Below are 23389 nucleotides of genomic sequence, written 5' to 3' on the forward strand. Positions count from 1 at the left end.
GAAGAACCTGAGCTTCCTGTTTTACCAAAAATAACTCAAACTGACCGTTACAATCATTTTAACAAACTGAGCGGTCCAGAAACTTTTATTCGTTCTTTATCAATGTTTCCTGCTCAATAAAAATGATTAATTACTAAAATATGAAAAGCTGCTGAAGCCTCTGACATGATTCAAACCAACACAATCAGATTTAATCAAGTTTATTAAATTACGGTTTGAAGCTGAAATACATCACTGCTGCCATAGCAACCGCAGTGGGTTCATGAGCATCCTCGTTTAAAAACAATCAGACTTCCTGTCAGGATGAATGAACGTGTGAATTTCTGACCTCCAGTCGGGGCAGAAAGCGTTTTATTTAACACTGAAATTAAAACATGAAATATTGTTGATGACCAGAAACAGAATCAAACCAACCAAACAAAAATCCTATAAAATCATTTTGTAACAGAAAATAAGATTCTGTGTCCAACTCAGATTCATACACAGATTCACCATCAATGAAACAAGCTCACATCTATTAGCTCTACTTTATATTCCTCAACACTTGTGAATTATATCTATACATATTTTAAATGTAAAAAGTGAAAGTGATCGATTTCCTCTCCTCTCTGCTCATGATCCCAACCTGAAGGACTGAACTGGGAACAGACACGGTGAACAAACCGATCAGACGCTTTAAACAAATCTCATGTTTGGACTCAAACCATCAGATTTAAAAATATGGCTTTAATCTCTGGCCTCCTGCTAAACAAATCACTTAGAAATAACTTCTGTAATTTATTATATTATTTATTTTGAATATATTTGCAGTATGTTTGTTTCCACTTTCCTGAATGTACTTTGACATGTAACAAACCGTTACAAAGTTTAAATATTAAAGCAAAAATACTGATATATATCAAAGGCAGCCAGACTTTGAAAATTTGTCTGTTTTGGTGATTTTTCAGTTGAAAGGGTTTAATATTTTATCAGTTTTATTATTAATGGAAATATTCTTGACCTTTATGTTTATGATCCTCTGTTGTACTGTACAGTGATAACTGTGCAAAAGCGCCCCCTGGTGACAGCCTACAGCTTCAGGGGAAAACAAATTACCAGTGGTGGACACAGCTAACTAGAAAGCTAGTTGTGCTAACCTCAGAGCCCTAATAATAAACATTAGCTCTGCTAATGCTAAAGCACTACACCAGCGTGGTACTTAGCATAAGCTAATGCTAAGGCGCTACACCAATGCTGGTTGCTTGTTTGTTTGTTGCACATTGCCAGTTGCTCAAAGTTTCTTGATTAAAAAGATGAAATGTGAGGAGAGGAAACAGAATTGCTGCATCTTCACCCCCTTCAAAATAAAAGCATGGATATAAACGTCCAAATCAAAGGCGTCAAATTTTATTCAATTGAAACTTTACAGAACAGCCAAGTAAATCAGTGCTTTAGAGTTTATATGGACAAATTAATTTATGGGAAGCTAAGTATGCTAAATGTTTTCAAAGTTAGCAAAATCTAAAAGAGGATGACATATTAGCTCTGCTGTTAGCGTGTTAGCGCATTAGCAGAGATGTGCCCACCGCTGGAAACTACCAAATAAAGAAATGTGTATTTGCAGCTGATGTTTAGATATTGTCTCTGAGTAATATTTTATATTTTTCTTATTTAATTCTGGATCCAACCTGGATCAGAGCTACGGACGGGACGAACCTTTCAGCAGAAGCTATGCAGCATTCTGTGAAACGCAGAGACATCTAGTAAAATGTACGTAGAATCAGCATCGAACCAGAGGTGAAAAATAAACTACAGGTCAAAATTATCCCCAAAGTAGTTTTGTCCCTTCTTGGCTGAAATGACAGAGGAAAAATAATGATAAAAAAAACAATCAGTTTCCAGCTTTTAAAGAGCAAATCTTGTTCTAGTGGTGGAGGGTCAGGAGGAGTCGTCGTGTTTTCATGTGAAGAGTTGACCTGGAGGCGGCCATGATGTCGGAGCGCTCAGCTGGTTTGAGCCTCAGCATGAGATCTGCATGAGATCTGCTTCGTTTCCTCCTCGCCGACCGGGCGGCGCCGACCCGACGCTTCTGCCCGCCTCACGTCTCGGTTTGGCATCCAAGAGTCAGTTGGCACAAAGTTAGTTAGCCCTAACGCAGAGTCCTCAGGGTTCTGTGCAAAGAAGAGCATGGAGAGTCTGCCAGGTCCAGACCCGGGTCCAGGTCCAGGTCCAGGTCTGGGTCCGGGTCCGGGTCCAGGTCCGGGTCCGGGTCCGGGTCCAGGTCCAGACCCAGATCCACATAAAGATCCAGATCCAGATCCAGACTCAGACTCAAGTCCAGGTCCGGGTTCAGGTCCAGGTCCAGATCCGGGTCCGGGGTCAGATCCGGGTCCAGACCCAGATCCACATAAAGATCCAGATCCAGACTCAGACTCGGGTCTGGGTCCGGGCCCGGGTCCAGGTCCAGATCTGGGTCCGGGGTCAGATCCGGGTCCAAACCCAGATCCACATAAAGATCCAGATCCTGACTCAGACTCGGGTCCGGGTCCAGGTCCAGTCAGTGCAGCGCTGCAGACAAGTTTTCTTCGCTGCTGCAGTAAACGTCCCTGGTTTGCAGAGAGTCTGATGTTCGTTTCCTTAGAGATCAAACTGCATAAATCATGCAGACGCCGCGTACCACACATGGAAACAAAAAGTCTGAGCCGCCCTGAGCTCCTCGTGTTGCATACTGGGAGAATACTGAGTGAGCCGGGCGGGGCCGGGGTGCAGAAACTAAACGCACCTCCACACGGCGCCTGTAGGGTGCGTTACATTCCTATGACTGAGAGGAGCTGCAGTTCAACACAACATCGGCTCTTTAACTAGAAAAGATTACAGAAACCAGGTGAAGGCTCCACCCCCTGCAACACAAACCAGCCAATCAGAGCAAGGCTACCTGCTTTTTACTGGTAAGATGTCGTCTCTTTTTTTTCGAACATCTCTTTTTTTTTCTCCGAAGAGTTTTTGTGGAGCTAGTGGCTCGTATTTTTTCTACAGTAGGCAGACAGGAAGGAGGGTGAGGAGAGGGGGGAAGACATGCGGTAAAGGTCGTCGGGACCGGGAGTCGAACCCGCGACGTCCGCGTCGAGGACTAAGGCCTCCAAACGTGGGGCGTGCTAACCCCCTGCGCCACCACAGCACGCCCTGAACACACTTTTACTGTGTGATGTAGACAATTACAGAAGGTCCAGTAATGCAGCTGAAGTAACGCTAATGTTAGCATGCTAACCCTTAAGATTCACACCCTCAACCAGTTTTCTGGTGTTTTCTGACAAATTTAAAACATGGCAAAAAAGTACAGAAATTACAAATGCCATTAAGTCTTTATGCACTTAAGAGCTAATGTTAGCATGCTAACACTAAGTCATCAGATAATTGTGGTTTTCAAATAAAGAAATCCATAATAATTAAAGATTATTGATTGGATTAATAGATTATTCATTATTGTTAAAAACGTACGCTAATGGAAGCACTGAAACTTTTTCATCTTGTCTAATTCACTGCTGCTGTAACAGAAGATGCTAATCTTAGCATGCTAACACTAACTAGACAGATACGGTGGTTTTCTGACAGGATTGTAAGTATTTCTGAGTTAGTATGTTTTTAATAATACTTATTAGTAATAACATTATATAAAATGTTTTGAATGGTTTGATTAAAAACACCGCTGCTCAGTCTGGAGAATGTTAATGTAGCATGCTAATGTTAGCATCACCTGCTAACACCCAGGATATTTTAATAATTTCAGAGAATGATTACCGTAGTAAGTTAAAAACATATTTTCTGTCCATATTTAACTATATAAATATCAAGGCTATAAGTTGCTATATTAGCAGTCAGTTTATGAATTGTTAGCTTACAGGCTAACAGCTCACCAGCTGATGGGAATGACACATTAGCATTTTATGGGTATGGATTATTTGCTTTGTAAAACTTAGGAATATGATATAATTTTATTGCATCATAAAATTGCAGCAGAGCTGGGCCAGTGTTTCCTGCTAAGGTTTATCATCATGTAACTGGGAACACTGGGAACCCGGGTAAATAGAATCTGCATGTAGTGCTCCGTGTGGCAGTGAGTGAACTCAGCGTTGTTTCTGCTCCAGTAACCGCTTTATGAACATGATCTGTGTTTGTTTAGCTGCTATTTTATGCTCTGCAATCTGATTGGCTGGTTTGGCTACAGCAGAGGTCACCTGACCAAGTTAAGGTGAACAAAAGAAAGAGCTGCTTCAGTTCAGTCCTGCTGCGACCCGTCGGCCCAGTCCAAGTCCGACTTGTTGACCTAGTCCAAGTCCGGCTGCACCTCAAGGTCGGCCTCATTGATCCCTCCCTGGGTTTTGCTAAGGAACCAGAGAGAGCAGACTGAAGGTCAGGAGGAAGAAGAGGAGGGCGGAGTCGAGAGGAAGCTCCTGATTGGCTAAACAGGCGGAGCGGGGGCGGGTCTTTGAGGCACCAGAGGCTGAGATGCAGCAGAAGGTTTCGGTTTTCTACACAAGACAAAAACAGAAAATATGTCAGGTTTCTGCTCCTCATCAAGGTGTGTGTAAGGTGTGTGTAGGCCAGGTAAGAGTCCCTACAGAGGAGGCGGCGGTGGCCTTGCAGCGAAGGGCGGGGCTCTCTCACTGGTCTCACTGGTCTCCACCACCTGAAAACACAACAGGAAGTAAAATATCCATTGATCCACATGAATCTTCTCCAAACTCAGAGCAGAAAGAAAACATTTAAAATGCATTTTATTTTATTAGTTAAAACTAAAATAAGTAATTATCATAAACTAAAGAAGCCACCGAGAAAAATAATGAAAATCGTTAAAGAAAAACATGATTACAGTTTTTCTCTTGGTTTAGTTTCTTTTCCAATCTTGCTCAATTAATTTAATTAATTTTGCTCATTTAATTTCCCCCAATAAATCTTTATTAATATTATTGCTATTAAATAGTTTTTCAAATGTATTTGTTTTTGTATTTTTAATATTTTACATTTGAAAAAATTCTAATTTGGCTCTTTTGGAAATTAATGAGATAAAAATGATGTAAAAACAAAAAGGTGCATTTTTATTCTAAGTTTATGTCACGTCCAACTAGAAGGAGCTTCGCCTTCAGTGCAGCTCAATTCATTTTTATTCAGCCAAACAGTGAAGTCAGAATGTTAGAAGGTTAAAGTTTGAGACAGAATGAACATTAGAGCTGTAACTACATTATTATTATCATTATTGTTACTGATATTATTATAACTATTACAGCAGTGAGGTGAGAGGATGTTACCTGCGGCGGCGGCGGCGGCAGCAGCTGAGCGTGATGCTGTGAGAAAACACCGGATGTTAGTTTATTTTAATTAGCTCCAATTATCAGTCAGTCACACACATGTTTGCATAGCTACCTTTGTGGGGAAACATAGCTATGATAGTAAACTCAGCGTTTCCCCTTGTGGGACCAGGATTCGGTCCCACAAGGTATTACAAACACACACACACACACACACACCCACACACACACACACACACACACACACACACACACACACTGCCATCTACCCCCTCAACCAGCCAATCAGGTTGAATTTTAAATCAAAGGTTTAATGTCATGATGAGTCAGACCACCATTGGTGGTGATTGATTATTGATCAGCTGACAAGTTCATCAGAAAAAAATCAATAAGAGTATCTCAGCATATCTTTCACCTGGAAGGTATAAAAGTGAAGCAGCAGCATCGCTGCAGCAGACTCACCCCGTCCCTGACGATGAAGTTCGCCGTGCCGTGGCCAGCAGGGGGCGGCTGCGTTCTGGGAGGCGGAGCTCTGCCAGGATTGGTCGGTTTGGTCGAAGTCGCTTCGTCTGCCCTGAAGACGAAACGGAGAAAAGTTCACTACACAGAAACACAAACATACACTGTGAACTGCAGGGGGCGCTCACGACCCGGAGATTCACCTCAAGAAATCTCATCAAAGTTCGAGGCTGGACTTCCTGTCTTGAGACGGGACTTCCTGTCTCGAGACGGGACTTCCTGTCTCCAGACAGGACTTCCGGTCTCCAGACGGGACTTCCTGTCCCAAGGCGGGACTTCCTGTCCCATTTTGGGCTGCAGCGGGTCGGTACTCACTGGTATCCCTGCGACCTCTTCCTGCGGCTCAGTCCGAAGCGCCGCAGCAGCTCATTGCGGCGCAGGAAGACAAACGCTCCCAGAGCCAGCAGAGGAAGGACGAGGAGGAAGAAGACGAGGAGGCCGTCCCTGAGAGACGTGTCCTTATCTGTGGACGACACATCGAGTCAGCGTGGAGCTGGGACGCCGCGGGACACATGGACAGTACCGTTCCATGTGGGTCCGCTGTCCACGCTGCCGCCATAGCCCGACAGCTTGCAGGATGGCGACGTCCAGCCGTAGTCGCAGTGGCAGTTCCTGTTGCTGTTACACACCTGGTAGGAACACAGGTACGAATCAGACTGGGTCACATGACCCGGTTCGCCTCGCAGGCCGGAACCAACCCCTGTCTCAAACCCGATCCACCCCGTCTCACCCCGTGTCCGTGGCACTTTGTCTCCACATCACAGTCATAGCTCAGGACGTCCGCGCTGCGACACTCAAAGTTCATACACACCTGAATACCACGGAAGAAGAAATCATCAGCGTCTCCTAGTAACCAGTCCTCCCAGCCTTCCCAGCTCTCCCAGTCCTCCCATCACCTTGTTGTCTCCACACTTGGTCCCTTCGTTCACCATTCCCGGGTCGGGAACGTCGGATCCCAGCATGAAGTCGACCCCGAAGCAGGTGGCTCCGTGTATTGGAGTGGTGATGATGGACGGCAGGATGCCGAACACCGTCCCCCCCTTCACGTTCAGGCACTGCAGCTTCCCGCACTGAGCGTTTCTATGGGGACAGATTCATGTGACCTGGAGGGGCGGAGCCTCGCCTGCGCTGGGGTTAGGTAGGGTGTGTCTGTGTATTACCTGCTCTCACACTTCTTGTAGCCGTAGTGCTGGTAGCCACAGTTGCCGAAGCGATCTCCTTTGCTGTTAACGTCTTTGAAGCAGATGTTGGGAGCGGCCGTTGCCTCTGCAGACGAGGAAGAGTCAGAAGATTCCAGAACATCCCGACCGGGTCAAGGATGAACCAGAACCTACTGGGTCCGAACAGGGCCTGGCACTGTCCGTCCAGGTGCTGGCACCTCCCGTTGTAGCAGTAGGCCTGCTGGTTGCGACAGGGATGCCCGTTCTGAAACGCACAGTCAGTTAGAGGCAGCACCCCTCTAAGGACACAGCGAACCCCCTGAGGACGCGGCGCCCCCGTGAGGACGCGGCGCCCCCCTGAGGACGCGGCGAACCCCCTGAGGACGCGGCGTACCCCCTGAGGACACGTCGAACCCCCTGAGGACTCTTGGGGGCAGGCAGGGACTCACCTGGACGAAGACGTCGCTCTGACAGAAGGAGGTGGAGCCGTTGCAGTACTCCGGCAGATCACACTCCTCGTCCTTCTTGGAGCGGCACACCATTCCTCCAGGGAGGAACTGCAGACAGACAGACCCGGACCCAGTTTGGTTCTGAGGTTCTCTCTGGAAAGCCGTTCTCCAGCGGCCGGTGTCGGTTACCTGACAGCCGGAGCAGCACTCTCCAGACGCACACTGAGCCCCAGGCTTCAGTTTACAGGTCCGATACTCACAGCAGGGGTCCTCCTCACACTCCTGCACACAAACCATCCAGGGCAGACTCTAAGCTCTCAGGACCGAACTCTGGGTTCAGAAATCGTCCAGATTAATGAAATCCGACTAAACTCTGCAGTTATATCAGTTTCTAACAACAGAAACATTCAACTGAAGACTGAAATCAAAGAAACATTTCCTTACAACACAAGAGGACGTTTTCCACAAACTGAGCTAATGGTGTTAGCTCTAGCTACTGGTATTAGCTCTAGCTAATGGTGGTATCTCTAGCTAATGGTGTTAGCTCTAGCTACTGGTGTTAGCTCTAGCTAATGGTGTTAGCCCTAGCAGACAGCAGATCTCCAGCTGATCATGTTAGCTTGTTTCAGCATATCTTTTGTGAAGCAGCTCATGAAACCAAAGGACCTCGATGAGCTGAAAGCTTCAGACCTTCTCTGATCCACAGTCGCACTCCTCCCCGACGTCCACCAGCCTGTTTCCACAGTAGGGGGCGCTGTAGGCCTCGTCGGGCCGGGGCACATTCAATAGACACGTCCCTCCCATCGACAGGATCATCTTCTCAAAGTCGTCGGTGCTGCAGCTGCTGAAGTTTCTGGATCCTCTGCAGAAACAAAAGGAGAGCGATGAAGACGGCGAGTTCTGTATGACAGTCCGATCCAGCTCTCATTCCGCCCTGGACTATCCCTCATGCTCCACCCCAGGTCTGGGGGGAGGAGGTCTGTGTCCGACCTCTGACCAATTCAGGAAGAGAGGGAAGCTCCGGGGAGGAACGAGGTCTGGACGGGTTCTGGTTCTGTCCGGGCGGCGTGGTGTCCTACGTGGCTCCGGAGTGCATGATGCAGGCGGCGGCGGGGCAGCTGCAGGTCCGCCCGTCGTCGTGGTTCATCCCCAGGTTGTGTCCGAGTTCATGAGCCACGATGGAGGCGAAGGCCGCGACGTTGTTGTTCAGGAACTGAGAGGAGAGAGAGAGGATGACGCTCCGGCGGCCGACAGGGGTCAGGGTCAAAGGTCAGGGTCAAATGTCATGTAAAAAGCAGCATTACCGCGTTGATTCCTCCTCCATGACTTCTGGAGCAGACGGTGGAGACAAATGCCATTCCTGCTGTTACACCAAAGCTCTTCATCCTGCAGCACCAACAAGACCTTCATCATCATCACCACCTTCCTCCTGATTTTCCTCCTCCTCTTCCTCCTCCTCCTCCGACTCACAGGATGAGCTGGGCCGAGTCGTGGCGCCGCCGGGAAACCAGCTCCTTCTCCCTCCACTGGGTGAAGCGGCTCAGCACCTCGCCGGCTCCGCCCTCTGTGTTGATCAGGTTCTGCTTGGTCCAGATGTCCAGACCGACCAGAACCACCCGGACGTTCAGCTGCATGTAGATCTGCACCGGGTCAGAAGTAGAACCTTAACGACCAATCGTAACGCAGGACCGAGAGCCGATCCGGAAACCGGATCCAAGTTCAGTCTGACAGCAGAACCTCAGATTTCCCTCGATTTCTCATTCATAGTTTAAAAAGAAATGTGTGTGTGTGTGTGTGTGTTCTTACGCCGTCTATGAGGTTCGCCAGGTGAACCATCTGCTCTCTGACCGCCGTCTCGTTTCCATTCATGTGTTTAAACTGCAGAAGAAGAGACGACCAATCAGCACAGAGGATGAGGGAGGCGGGGCTTAATGACAGTACAGGTGTTGTGTGTGTGTGTGTGTGTGTGTGTGTGTGTGTGTCTCACCCTGTCGTTGTCAACCACCAGCAGCAGCTCCACATAGTGAGTCTTGTGGAGAACAGCTCTCTTTACCTGGAAGCAGCCATGTTTCTGATTAACACGCCGTTTTTCCTCTTCCTGGTGAATTTCTGTTTTTAGTTTCTCTCTGTCGTTATGAACACAGTTCATTTGGTCGATGTGTTCATATTTCTGTCTGCTGCATCGGCCGGGATTCGAACCCTCACCTCCTGCCCCGCCCTCGGTCCTGAACTCACCCTGCTGCGCCGGCGGTGCTGGATCTCCTCCAGGTCGTACTGAGCATGCTCCGTCGCGTCGCCGTGCCCGTAGTGAGGTGTTCCACATCCTCGGGGCTGTGATGTCACATCCTGCAGGCGGTAGAGCAGGTGCTGCTCGGGGGCGGAGTCTAGCGGCTCGATGCCGTAGCTGTCGTTGGTGAGATGCATCACTCCTCTGAGAAACCAGGAGACGGACCGATTACCGAAACGCCTGGCAGACAGAACTCAGGGCAAACTGAGCCCGTCTGTTCTGACCCGGATTCTGGTTCTGTCGGGTCGGTACCTGAGGCCGCCACAGACGCTCATGGCCACAGCAGAGCCCTCCATGTCCTGAACGAAGCCCTGGTACTGGCAGTGGTTCTGGAACAGAGAGGATACCGGGTCAGGCCAGCAGGGGGAGCCGATCCCGACAGGAAGGAGCCGAGTCCAGCTTCCTGTCCAACAGGAGGCCACTTCCTGTATCACACTCAGTGTCTCTCACTTCCTCTCCATCAGTTTTTCTGCTGCAGCTCCTCACCCTGAGGTGTTCAAAGCGTGGTTCGGGGACCAGAAGTGGCCCTGCAGCCTGAGACCTCGGGTCCCTGACGGTCAGGTTTTCATCACTAATGTGTTCATCTGCACCAACCAGCTGACCCAGAACAGCAGCAGAAGCTTTTATCCTCTCAGCTTTCAGCTGGTTGTTGGTCAAGCTGAATCAGAACCGTTGCTTAGCAACAGATGAGTCAGCAGATTACACATCAGCCTCCAGGAAGTGACACACACATGATCTGCTTCCTGTTTCTGTCAGTTACAGACCAGCAGCTGCTTCATCAGCAATAAAACCTCTTCCAGCTTCTCAGCAGGTCCTGGACCCACCGAGGCTTCAGAACCGGCTTGTTCTGGTCCCTGTGGTTCTGACCCTGCAGGGACCAGGTCCCTGGGCACCGCTAATCAAAAAGCTAGCTGCGTTAACGCTAATGCACCAATCAAAAACACTTGTTAACGCCAAGCCAACACAGAATGATGCAGAGCGCTCACCTGGACAGGTGGTCTGGATGTGATCAGGGATCCGTTTGGGCCATAGGTGAAGACGGTGAAATCTGGAGGCAGCAGGACCCTGGAGGCGACAGCAGCTCGTTAAACGGGTCAGAACCAGCAGAACGGAAACGACGACGACGACAGGAAGCTCACAACGTCTCTTTATTAAAACATTTAGCAGTAAAAAGAGGTTTGGATGGAAAATGTGGCGCACACACATGCCTACACACACACACACACTTACAGAACTGTTGCATGAACAGATCATCAGGAAAGCTAAAGCCGTTCTTGCTGTAGTTCCAGTTCTGGACAGTAACAGGCTGAAGCTCTGCTCCTGCAGCCGTTTGTCGGTGCGGCCTGATTCCTGATTCCTGATGTTCGTAGGTTTGGGGTCAACAAGAAAATCCTCTGCTAGACTCGTCCCATTATGTATTCACTTATATTTGATGTCATTTTTGGTTTGTTTTATTGTTTTTATTGAACTCTGATACTTTGTCTTTCAGTTTTTATAGATAGATAGATAGATAGATAGATAGATAGATAGATAGATAGATCTTTATTGTCATTGTCACAAGGACAACAAAATTTAAAAGGTGCCATCAGTCAGTGCATATGCTTAAAAACAAAAAATAACTGTCTCACAATTCACACTCAACGTAAGAAATAACTGGAAAAAAAACCCAAAAACCTAATAAATAAGAACAGCCACATTCTCACATACATCATTTATGATGATTAATGGTTGTTTTTGATTGCATTTAGTTTTGTTATTGCTGTCGGGTAGAAACTGTCTCTGAGACGGTTGGTTCTGGTTCTGGTTGCTCTGTATCTTCTGCCTGAAGGCAGCAGTGTGAACAGAGAAGGTCCGGGGTGAGAAGTGTCCTTTGTGATGTGTTGTGCTTTTCTTAGACAGCGGTCGCTGTGCAGGTCCTCCAGTGAGGGGAGAGGGCAGCCAGTGATTTTTTGGGCTGTATTCACAACCCTTTGGAGAGCTTTCCTTTGAGCCGCAGTGCTGCTGTTATACCAGACGCAGATACAGTAGGTCAGTATGCTCTCTATGGAGCACTTGTAGAAGGACACCAGCAGCTTCTCCTTGATGCTGTTCCTCCTGAGAACCCTCAGGAAGTTCAGTCTTTGCTGGGCCTTTTTTATCAGCTCCAAGGTGTTCATGTTCCATGTGAGGCCCTGCTCAATGTGGACCCCCAGGAAACGGAAATCAGCTACCCTCTCCACACATTTTCCCCCAATGGTTAGTGGTGTAATGTCCGTTTTATTCCTCCTGTAATCTATTATGAGTTCTTTTGTCTTTGAGTTGTTAAGGAGCAGATTGTTCTCCCTGCACCACTGCACCAGCCGCTCCACCTCCCCCCTGTAGGCGGACTCGTCGCCTCCTGAGATGAGCCCCACCACTGTGGTGTCATCAGCAAACTTGATGATGGTGTTGCTGTGGTGGGCAGAGGTGCAGTCGTATGTGTACAGACAATAGAGCAGGGGGCTCAGCACACAGCCCTGTGGAGAGACAGTACTAAGGCTGAGGGCAGTGGATGTATGTTTTCCCACCCTAACTCTCTGATTTCAGGCAGGATGGGACTGTAGACAGGGCTAGGGACTGGTTGAAGATCCTGGTGAAGACTCCAGCCAGCTGATCGGCGCAGTCTTTCAGGACACGTCCAGGGACGCCATCAGGTCCAGCAGCCTTCCTTGGGTTGACAGCCCGCAGTGTGCGCCTCACCTTGTGCTCCTCTACAACGAGGGGTGTGGTGTTGTGGGTCGCTTGGTGTAGTGTGGCTGCCTCTGTTGGCTTCACCTCAAAGCGGGCAAAGAAGAGGTTCAGCTCCTCTGCCAGCGTGGCGTCGCCTTCCGCAGCTGCGAGGTTGGTCCTGTAGTTGGTGAGATGCTGGATTCCCTGCCACACCTGCCTGCTGTTGTTGCTGTCAAGGTAGCCCTCTATCCTCCTCCTGTAGTCAGACTTAGCCATTCTGATGCCGCTCTTCAAGTTAGCTCGGGTTGTACTGTAGACGGTCCTGTCCCCAGACCTGAAGGCGGTATTCCTGGTCTTTAGCAGTCGCTGGACCTCCTGAGTCATCCAGGGCTTCTGGTTTGGGAAGACCCGGATGCGTTTATCCACAGCTACAGTGTCAATACAGTTCTTGATATAGCACAGTACACTGTCTGTAAAAACCTCCAGGTCCTGATGTTCAAAAACATCCCAGTTTGTCCTGTTGAAACCGTCCTGCAGCTGCTGTGTCGCATCCTGGGGCCAGGATTTGATGGTTTTGGTGATGGTTGGAGCAGTTTTCCTGAGGGGGGCATAAGCAGGAATTAAATGCAGGGACAGGTGATCGGACTGACCCAGGTGAGGAAGTGGTCTAGCCCTGTAGCCTAGCTTGATGTTGGAGTAGACTTTGTCCAGAGTGTTAGCCTCTCTTGTAGCACACTTTACATGCTGGTGGAACTTGGGGAGCGCCGTCTTCAGGTCTGCATGGTTGAAGTCCCCCGCTATGATGTGCACAGCATCTGGATAGATGCTCTGCAGATGGCTAATGCTGCCATGCAAAAGTCCAATAGCTGTTTTAGCATTAGCATCCGGTAGTATGTAAACAGCGGTTACCATGACAACAGTGAACTCTCTGGGGAGGTATATTGGTCTGCATCTAACAGTCACATACTCCAGGTCTGGGCAGCAATGGCTGATGACAGTCGCTGTGTTAGTAACCAGGTGTTGTTCAGGTACACAGAGCCTCCTCCTCTGCTCTTACCGGAGTCCTTCGTTCTGTCGCGGCGCTGTACTGTGTAGCCTGCTAGCTCGATGGCAGAGTCCGCTACGTCTGGATGCAGCCAGGTCTCCGTGATCAGAAGAATACAGCTGTCCTTCACTGCGCTGTGAGATGCAGCCTGTAGTCTCAGTTCATCCATCTTGTTTGCAAGGGATCTGGCGTTGGAGAGAAACAGGCTGGGGAGCGGTGGTTTGTGTGGTTGCCTCCGTAGCCTAGCTAGCAGGCCGGCCCTGCAGCCCCGCTTCTGCCTTCTCTCTCTACGCCGCCGTCGCTTCCTCCCTGCTGCGATGGTAATCCACGGCGCGCCGGGGCTCCTCGCCATGTCCCCCGGAATATTGAACAAGCGTTGAAAATCAGCTGTAACATCTCGTTCGTAGCGGGCACCGATCGTCAGGAGATCGTCCCGACTGTATATTTTGTTTGTCCGACATGACGGAACACAAATCAACACGTACACAAGCAGCCAAACATAACATAGCACCGACCGAGAGAGCAACGGGCCGCTGCAACTGCGTGCGCCGCCATCTTGGGAAAAAAAACAACAACAAAAAAAACTTGCTGTAACATCAATTGCACATTTGGGACACAAATAAATCTGAACCTGAATGGAGGTAAAACGTCAAAGGAAGTTCTGGTTCTGAAGGAGCCGACCAGAACCTGAAGGTTCCTCCTTGGTTCCTCCTGAACCTCAGAGAAACCAAAGAGCTTGATGAGGGGAAACTTTATCACGTCACTTCCTGATAGCCTTCAGAGGTCGTTTCCATGGTAACACGCTGGATTTTATCTTCAGTCTATACAGGAAGTGAGCCTCTGATTGGCTCCTGAGGCAGGTCGCCATGGCAACGTCAGCTGCTGATTGGAGCATCTGAGGTTTGTGGTGAGCTGAGACCGACCGGGCCCGTTAGGCACCATGACGCTTCAGAGGCTCACATGGCAGAACCCGACCGGTCTCCAGGTTCTGTTCCATCCAAACGTCAGCAGAACTTTTAAAATGTCACAAAAAAGACGAAGGACAAATCAGGAGAGTTTCTGCCTGCTGGTTTGGAGCGAATCAAGTAGACTGTGATGTCATCAGGTGCTGATGCTACGCACAGATTTCTCTGGGTTTGGTTCCTCTGGTACGGCGCCGACCCACCAGCGGACGGGAACGTTCACTACGTTTCATTGCCTCTTTTTATGATTTAACTGTTTATCAGAAAAGCCGAAAGTCGCCTGAAGCTGGCGTGAAATACAGGAAGTTATTCTGAATTTTGCTGTCAACATTTTCATGTATCAGCAAATTCCCAAATGACAGAAACTGGGTCAGATTTATGGGTTCCTGTTGAACACGGAGACCAGCTGAGAGTCTTTGGGTCGGTTCCTCTGGCTGAGGCACCGACTGCAGAACCTCATTACTAAACACGACCGATTAGATGGCGTCACGATCAGAATCCACAGGAGGCCTGAGGATCCACAGGAGATCACCTTTAAGGATCCAGATCTCCTTTGGATCACCAGATCAGCTTCCTGTGAAGTCAGAAACAATTCCTTCATCCAAACTCACTTGTTTCTCTGCAGATGGACGAGGAGATCGTTTCCATCCACTGGGATGATGAAGGAAACCTGCAGAAACACACACACACACACACACACACGGTTAATCCCAACAGGTGTTCTCTAGGATGCACCGATTTTCTTTCTGATCATTGATCTTTAAGAATCAGTTTCTGTCTGAAATGCAGCAGCAGAGTCTCTGAGTGGGTAACAGTGGAGTGACTGTAAACAACAGTCAACAACAGTCTTGACTGTTTCGGCACCCCGATGGTTGCCATGGAGACTACAGGATTTCTGAAACCCACTCCAGGTGTTTCTGAGGGGATAATGTAACACGATTAAGTCAGTTTTACTTTATCTTCTCATCGTGTTTCTCTGATGGATCCCTGAGGCAGAACCAGTGTTGTATAGTAACGAAGTAAAAATACTTCACTACTTTACTTAAGTATATTTTGGAGTACTTCATACTTTCCTCGAGTATGAAAATTTTTGATGACTTTCACTTTTACTTCACTATATTTCCGAACTTAATTGCGTACTTTTACTCCGATACATTTTCAATGTGTGGTTTAGTTACTCGTTACAAAAAAGCGAAAGAGAGAAACGCAAGTGTTTTGATCCCACCTACTGATTAGCAAGTAGCAAGTAGGCTACCGAACAAAGTCGGTAGCCTACTTGCCTGGGCTGGTTCATCACCACCAATAGGATACACCTGTTTCGCTTCTCCCATTGTTGGGGAAATCAGAACACCGTACAGCGGGTGGGAGGGAGGGATGAACACAGAAGAGTGCTGCCCGCACTGACGCGGCTCAGGGATTACGTGACACGCAGCGCCGTGCCCTATAATGCACTGTAAGCTATGTAATGTGTTTGAGGCAGTTGACCAAAATCCCGGACAATTTTTAAATTCCCCCCGGACATCTTTTTAGGTCTGAAAAGTAGGACATGTCCGGCAAAAAGGGGACGTCTGGTCACCCTAGTTCAATGGGGGACAGAAGCCATAGCGATAGCAATTTAGACTAAATTTAACGAATATAGGAAAGGCATCCAAGTTCAAAACCACAAACAATTAACATGTGCTACTCTTTAAAACTGGAACAATTTATTAGCAGGTTTCATTTTGCCTGCACTTGGTTGGGTACATTATTTTAAGTTTATTTGACAAGTTTACCAAAATATTAAAAATGTCATTCAAACTGCATTTGCTTTGTTTTACTTATTACTTGTACTTTTCATTACATTACTTGAGTACATCCATTTTTACAGTAATTTCCATACTTAAGTACAAGAAGTTTCAGATACTTTAAGACTTTAACTCAAGTAACATTTCAGTCAGTGACTTCGACTTTTACCAAAGTCATATTTTGGAGAGGTACTTATACTTTTACTTGACTCTGAGATTTCAGTACTTTATACAACACTGGGCAGAACCATCAGAGCTGGACCTGCAGCTCCAAGGTCACGAGGTCACGAGGTCACATGACTCACCTGGCAAACGCTGCTGCTGATCTCTGCAGGTGTGTCATCACACACACACTGAGGCTGCCAGGTGTGTGTGTGTGTTAGAGGTAAGTCAGGACAGGAAGTCAGCATGGCCTCCACCCACACATCATCATCATCATCATCATCAGGTCTCTCTGTCCTCTAACTCAGCGAGGCTCAAAGGTCCGTCTGTCCTGGTGGTAACAGACCGACCCGCTGGTCCCGGTTCTGGTCCAGTCCTGAACAGTTTAGTTTTGAATCCATCTAACTTTATTTAAACAGACCTGAGAGCCGATCACCTAATCTGAAACCATGGCAACCAGGTTTCAGCTGGAAACGTGTTTAATCATATCTAAGAGTCAGTGTCACATTTCAGAACCAGAGTGTGTGGGTGTGTGTGGGTGTGTGTGTGTGATGCCATAGAAAACGTCGATACCTGATTGGGCGGCCTGCCCTCAGCGTCCCGCCTCAGCCGGCCTCCTATTGGCCGAGGAGCAGTCAGCTGGTACGAGGCCAGATGCTCGGTCTGCTGAGAGTCTGAGGAAGGAAAACATTCAGCTCAGTTTATTAACGGATTATTATCAATATCATCCACCTGCCGATAACCGCTGGACCGTCAGCCAGCGTTAGCTGAACTCAGCTTACATCAGAATCTCACTTTACTGAAACATTTACTTTACTTTTGCCAAACTGCCTGATGATTGGACTAGACCAAAAACACAGAAACAAACTGAATCTGAGACGCCTAAAACTGTTTATCGGTTTATAAATCCACCCATGGAAATCTGGTCACATTCAGGAATCAGTTCATTCAGCAATCAGTTCTTTCAGGAATCAGTAGTCAGGAATCAGTTCTTTCAGGAATCAGTTCATTCAGGAATCAGTTTAGTCCGGAATGAGTTCATTGAGGAATCAGTTCAGTCAGGAATCAGTTCATTCAGGAAACAGGTCAGTCAGGAATCAGTTCAGTCAGGAATCAGTTCAGTCAGGAATCAGTTCATTCAGGAATCAGTTCAGTCAGGAATCAGTTTAGTCCAGAATCAGTTCATTCAGGAATCAGTTTAGTCCAGAATCAGTTCATTCAGGAATCAGTTTAGTCCGGAATCAGTTCATTCAGGAATCAGTTCAGTCAAGAATCAGTTCATTTAGGAATCAGTTTAGTCCGGAATCAGTTCATTCAGGAATCAGTTCAGTCAGGAATCAGTTCAGTCAGGAATCAGTTCATTCAGGAATCCGTTCATTCAGGAATCAGTTCATTCAGGAATCAGTTCAGTCAGGAACTGATGGTTCAGCTAACCATTGTTAGCTGCCGCTAGCCATTGTTAGCTGCTGCAAGGCGCTGTTAGTTGCCGTTAGCCATTGTTAGCTGCTGCTAGGCGCTGTTAGCCATAGTTAGCTGCTGCTAGGTACTGTTAGCTGCTGCTAACTGAACCAGCGGCTCATAAATTCTCAGTTTGTTTCAAGTAGGAAGAGCTGAAAAGTTGCAGAGCTACAGGAACCAGAACCAGAGGAGGTTTTATGATGGTTCTGGTCCAGATCTTTATGAACCAGAACCTTCAGAACTCAATGAGACAGAACATCAACAGCACCTTCATGAACCCAATCTGCAGTCAGAGCTTCATGCTGCCTGCAGCGGGTCAGAACCTTCACATCAGAACCGTGACCCAATCAGAGACAGGATCCAGGGATAATGCTGAACTGGTTCTGATCCAAATGGACCAGGAGCTCCGTAATCTGGCTCAGTCCAAATGGGTCAACAACAGAACCAGCTACAGAAGTCAAAGTCTGGAATGTTCTGGTGGGACCTCCAAGAAGGTTCTACAAGCTGCCGGGTCCAACAGAACCGCCGCCGAGGTCTGCTACAGCCAATTAGCTACCAGAGCACATCTGATTGGTTCTTAAAGGAGAAGCTCACAGAGAGAGGTTCTGGTCGGGTCGGTTCTGATCCCCTGAATACAACATTTAAAACACGACGAGTCCAAACAGAACCGAGGAGGAAAAAACCCAGGAAGTGAGTCATGAGTCTGGGAAAGAGATCCACTGGGTGTGTGTGTTAGTGGGTGGGTGGGGGTTCTGAGTGTGTGTGTTAGTGGGTGTGAGGAAGATTCTGAGTGTGTGTGTTAGTGGGTGGGTGGGGGTTCTGAGTGTGTGTGTGTGTGTGAGGAAGATTCTGAGTGTGTGTGTTAGTGGGTGGGTGGGGGTTCTGAGTGTGTGTGTGAGTGAGGAAGATTCTGAGTGTGTGTGTTCCTGGAAATGTCGTTTTGACTCACATTCATGTTTATGTTTCTCTATGAACAAAAAAGGTCAAATCCAGATTTATTCAGGATTTAACTAAAACGATCAGTTCCCATGTTAACCACACACACACACGCACACACACCCCCACACACACACCCAGGGTTTTACTTCCTGTCAGCACTGCACCGTTAAGCAGCTTATCACAGCGTTCTGGAACAACACACACACACAATACGGCCTTAAAGGGACAGTACATGTTTTTCCTCTGAAGGTTCATGGAGCACTCCTGAGCAGTCAGTATTCTCCCTGCAGGAACCAATCAGGAGAGAGTCCTGACCTATGACCTCTGGAGGGACCAGGTCTCTTTGATAGGCACATGGAGTCGTTGCTCTGCTGACTCAGTTTATCACCACAGTTTGTGGTGATACTGTGACAACGATAAGAACTATTTGTTGTTTCTGTTTCAGCTAGCTGAGTAGCCGCCACCGCGTGTCACAGCGATTACCGCCCCACAAATACAAATACTGATGGTGAAAAACATCTCCAGTCACATAAAGTCACATTTTTACTGTATTTAACCACATTTTCGTATTTACTTTTAGTGTTTTCATCAAACAAATGGAGGAAACGTTTGTTCGACTGTTTATCGGGAACTAACGGATAATGCGGACAGTTTGAGGTCTTTACACGGAATTAATTGGATTTTAATGTGGCAACGATAAATTAAATTTTTTATAGATAAATGATAATCGATACGATAAATGCCCACGCCTACTGAGCATGCTCAGTTCCGACTTTTAAGCTAACATGGCGGATAAAGCAAAACTTCGAATCACGTGGCCATAACCAGGATCTTTGAAACCATGGCAACCAGAGGAGGCGTCATGAAGCGCAGCGGACCGGATGCGGACAGGTGAAGGGAAACACTGAGTCAGAACCAGAACCTTTCGACCCGGTTCGGGTTTGACCCGCCGCGTCCTCACCTCCGCATTGACAGCTTCCGGTCAGCAGCAGCAGAATCCCGCAGAGCTCCATCAGCGCCGCTCCTCCTCTTCCTCCCATCTTCATCTTGTCCTCCTGTTCGGAACCGATTCTTCCTCCTCACCGCTCCTCTTCCTCCCTCGGGTCGGTTTCACTCCGAACACCCACAGGAGGGTTTCTTCCTCGGCAGACCCATTCCTCTGCGTTCCCGCTGAAGATAACAGCAGCTCCGGCCCAAAGTTCCGAACGGAACCGGCTCTCGGTTCTGTTCGGGTTCCGTTAGGTCCAGTTCTCAGTGGGTTTTGGGGCTGGTTCCGGTCCTGTTGGGCTGAAGTCCTTCCTCTCCGTCAGCAGCGGGTCTTTCTCTCCTTGGAGCCTGTGGGACTCTAAAGTAACGGGGAAAATACTGTTTCCGGCCAGACCCTTCAGAATAAGAGCATCTTCTGCATAATTATTTCAGTCCAGTTTATAAACGTTGCGCTAATTCACAACAAATCCAGTTTGTTTTTAAAAATGCGTAATCAGAACAGTGATATTTAAATTAAATTTGATCCCATCTATCAAACAATTCAGTCAAATAAAAAATAAAGTCTAGGAAATTTAGTTATTACTTTAGTTAGATACAAAAATGTGTAGATAAATAATTTTTAGTTATTGTATTTTCATCCGCAGCAGCAGCAGTCCCTCCCTTTGATCCTGTAGTTGTTTTATCATTATTATTATTATTTTCATTTATTTATTTCAAACATTGCACATAATAAACTGGAGTCAGAGGTTAGTTTTCATCTCTAGGTCAATTAAATAATATAACATCACAGAACACAAAACTTAACACGTTTCTTCCAAAAAATAAATGTGAAACTTTAAAGCTGCTGATGTCTTTTTTTTCTTGTTTATTTTTCATGTTTCGCTGGTTATGATAGATAGATAGATAGATAGATAGATAGATAGATAGATAGATAGATAGATAGATAGATAGATAGATAGATAGATAGATAGATAGATAGATAGATAGATAGATAGATATCCAACGGAGCTTTTATTTTGAAGGGATTCACGAAAAAAACCTAAAAACTCAATCTCGTTGTAATCTGTTGATGACAATGACAAATAAATCTTATCTTATCTTAAGTTTCCATTTAAGATCCAAGATCTCATTTCATAAAGAGTCATGTTTAACAAAACAAAAATGACAAACAGCAACAAGACAAATAATTAAACCATTAAATTAGTTAATACAACCTAAAAACTGGAGGTCAGAGGTCAGATGGACGGAGCTAAAGTTCTGGAGCAAACCCAGTCAGAAATATTATGGGATGTTTACATCAGAGCTAACCTCTGGGTTACAAAGGCCTAGTCAAAGCCCTTCAGAGCTGCAGAGTCTGAATACAAACCAGTAAATCAGTAAACAGAGTTAATCTGTCAGATGGATTAATTATGACGGTTTAATAATTATTATTATAACCTGAAGACAGACGAGCTTCATGATGAACTTCCAAACTTCCAAACTTTGGTTTGACTCAACATGTTAAACATTAAAACACCATCAGGTCAGGCTGCCGATAGAGACAGAACAAAACTTGATCCAAAACACTAAGACACCAAAAACTGATTTAGAAATAATACCAGAGATCCCACAGGCAGCTTCTGGGCAAACAGAGACAAAACCTGGCAACGTTTCAGAGGATGTAACAGGTTGGGTTCCTGAAGGGGAGAGTGGTCTGATAGAAGAACAGAGAACACAGGTAAAGGTTACATTAAACAACGATGTAATCAAAACAACACCTGAGGAATCAGAGACTCCAGCAGCTGAAGGATCAGTTGAGCAGAACATCGTCTCTGAACAGGAAGAGAGACCCATGAAGAAGATTTCTCTGTGGAGGCGTTTGAAAAAGCTTTAACTCCAACATCTCTGCGCCAGTTCAAAGACAGAAATAACGGCCATCCAGCGTAGACATCAATTTATGTACATTAGATTTAAAAGGCGGTGGGGCCATGTGTGGGTTGGTGGTAATTGGAAAAAGAGCCCCTGTTGTTGTTAATTGGGCATTTGAATATTAAAAAGCCAGGACTGCACAGTGGGAAGCGTCTCTCCGTGCAGGTGTGGGTTCACTCCGGGTGCTCCGGCTTCCCCCACGTTCAGCAACATCAGGACTCATGTTCATCCACTGTAAGATTTTTATTTCTAATTCTAAACAGAAAATAAGAAAACCATATTTATTAATTAAAGGGAGATTTGGGAAAAGGAAATGTAAACAACATGGAACAAAAAGAGCCTTTTAGAAATCTAAACTATACAAATTGGAAAAAATTTTGAAAACTATCTTTCTGGGCCAGTTATATAAATCTATATCTAAATTTAATTATATATAGACATAGATATCTATCTATATCTAAACCTGTCTTTCTGTCTACAAATATATAAATATATATATAGATATCAATCTATCTCTCTCGCTCTCTTTATGGTTCTTCTGCAGCGACTCTCCTATTATTTCCACGGGAATCTCTGGACTCTTCATCACCATCTGTACCTTGTGAAAACATCTTTGCAGTCGTATTAACTTACTTATAAAATACATAGGAAACAGGAGAAATCATTGTAGGTTTGACTGGTAGCCAAACTGCTCTGCTCTGGCCGAACACACAGAGAACAAGGAGGCTCCGCCTTTACTGCTTTTATAAGCACGTAACCTTCCGCTTCACAAAGTAGTGCCAACAAAAATACAACATTGGCAAGCATCGTACTCAACACCCCACTCGATGGTGCCACACGTTCTAGCCATAGCACTATTTTCCAAATATAAAAACAAAATTTTTCAATCTTGGCTCTTGTGGCAGATTTTGTAAACACATCTGAGATCATGTTTTCTGTCGGACAATAAACCAAAACAATTTTACCCTGCAAAACATTTGACCTTATGAAGTGGTATTTAGTGTTAATGGGGAGAAAAGGTCAGGGTCTCCTACCACCAGGGGGCAGTCTCATTCTGTGGATATTACTGGTTTCTAAAAGCGTATTTATTTTAGCTGTAGCGTTAAATTGAATCCAAATTATGTGGAAGCCCTAAATGAGGTTTGTTCATGCTAACATTGGTCGACTCTAATGACACACCAACGTCTCTGAATAAATACATTTTTGCAAATTAAAAAAAACAAACAAGCACGTGTGAAGTTACACAGAAAACAAGTTAGTGAAATTTACTGCATGGATGTGAACATAGTGAAGTCTAAGACTAACAATACGGATAAAACAACAACCAGGCATCCTGTAAGTAAAAACAGCATAGCCTGCAAAAACAACATCTTATCAAGTGTTTTGGTTTATTCTGGTGCAAATATCTTAGTACACAGAAAATAAGACTAAAAAACTTATAAGGAATTTTTCAGCAAGATATAGGAGCTTGTTTTAATCAATAATTGATTCATTAAAAAGATAAAATACTGGTTCCACTGGCAGATTATTTCACTTATAACATGGGAAAAATGTCTCGTTAAAAGTAATTTAATCCGCAGTGGAGCTATACTTAAAAAAATATCAAGGAATTATTGACTTAAAACAAACTCTTATATCTTCCTGAAAAGTTACTTGCGGGTTAGTTTTTATTTCAAGTGTACTATCAATCAATCAAGCTTATTTGCATAACACATTTCAGCAACAAGGCATCACACATCACAAAACCCACCAAAGG

At 46.2% G+C, this 23389-nt stretch overlaps 1 protein-coding gene across 6 annotated transcripts; it reads right to left on the reverse strand.

The window, feature by feature from the left end:
• Positions 1-184: 184 nt before the first annotated feature.
• adam9a (ADAM metallopeptidase domain 9a) lies at positions 185-20097 on the reverse strand. 6 transcript variants are annotated; one of them, XM_032578089.1, is made up of 24 exons: positions 19700-20097; positions 16915-17015; positions 15007-15065; positions 10687-10765; positions 9953-10029; positions 9649-9844; positions 9401-9466; positions 9220-9291; positions 8884-9053; positions 8718-8799; positions 8493-8626; positions 8104-8275; positions 7603-7695; positions 7414-7521; positions 7139-7229; positions 6965-7070; positions 6701-6884; positions 6535-6615; positions 6328-6433; positions 6120-6267; positions 5748-5859; positions 5295-5321; positions 4599-4669; positions 185-4508 (listed from the first exon to the last, which is right to left on the reverse strand). In XM_032578089.1, the coding sequence occupies exons 1-24, from the start codon at positions 19782-19784 to the stop codon at positions 4439-4441; spliced, it is 2490 nt and encodes an 829-aa protein (XP_032433980.1). In that variant the 5' UTR covers positions 19785-20097; the 3' UTR covers positions 185-4438. The 6 variants fall into 6 exon arrangements, with proteins under 6 accessions (XP_032433980.1, XP_032433978.1, XP_032433977.1 ...); XM_032578087.1 differs by having other exon boundaries at positions 5292-5321; XM_032578086.1 differs by having other exon boundaries at positions 4599-4666; positions 5286-5321.
• Between the last annotated feature and the right edge of the window lie 3292 nt (positions 20098-23389).

This window comes from Xiphophorus hellerii, chromosome 12 (genome assembly GCF_003331165.1).
Source record: "Xiphophorus hellerii strain 12219 chromosome 12, Xiphophorus_hellerii-4.1, whole genome shotgun sequence".
NCBI classification, from domain to species: Eukaryota; Metazoa; Chordata; class Actinopteri; order Cyprinodontiformes; family Poeciliidae; genus Xiphophorus; species Xiphophorus hellerii.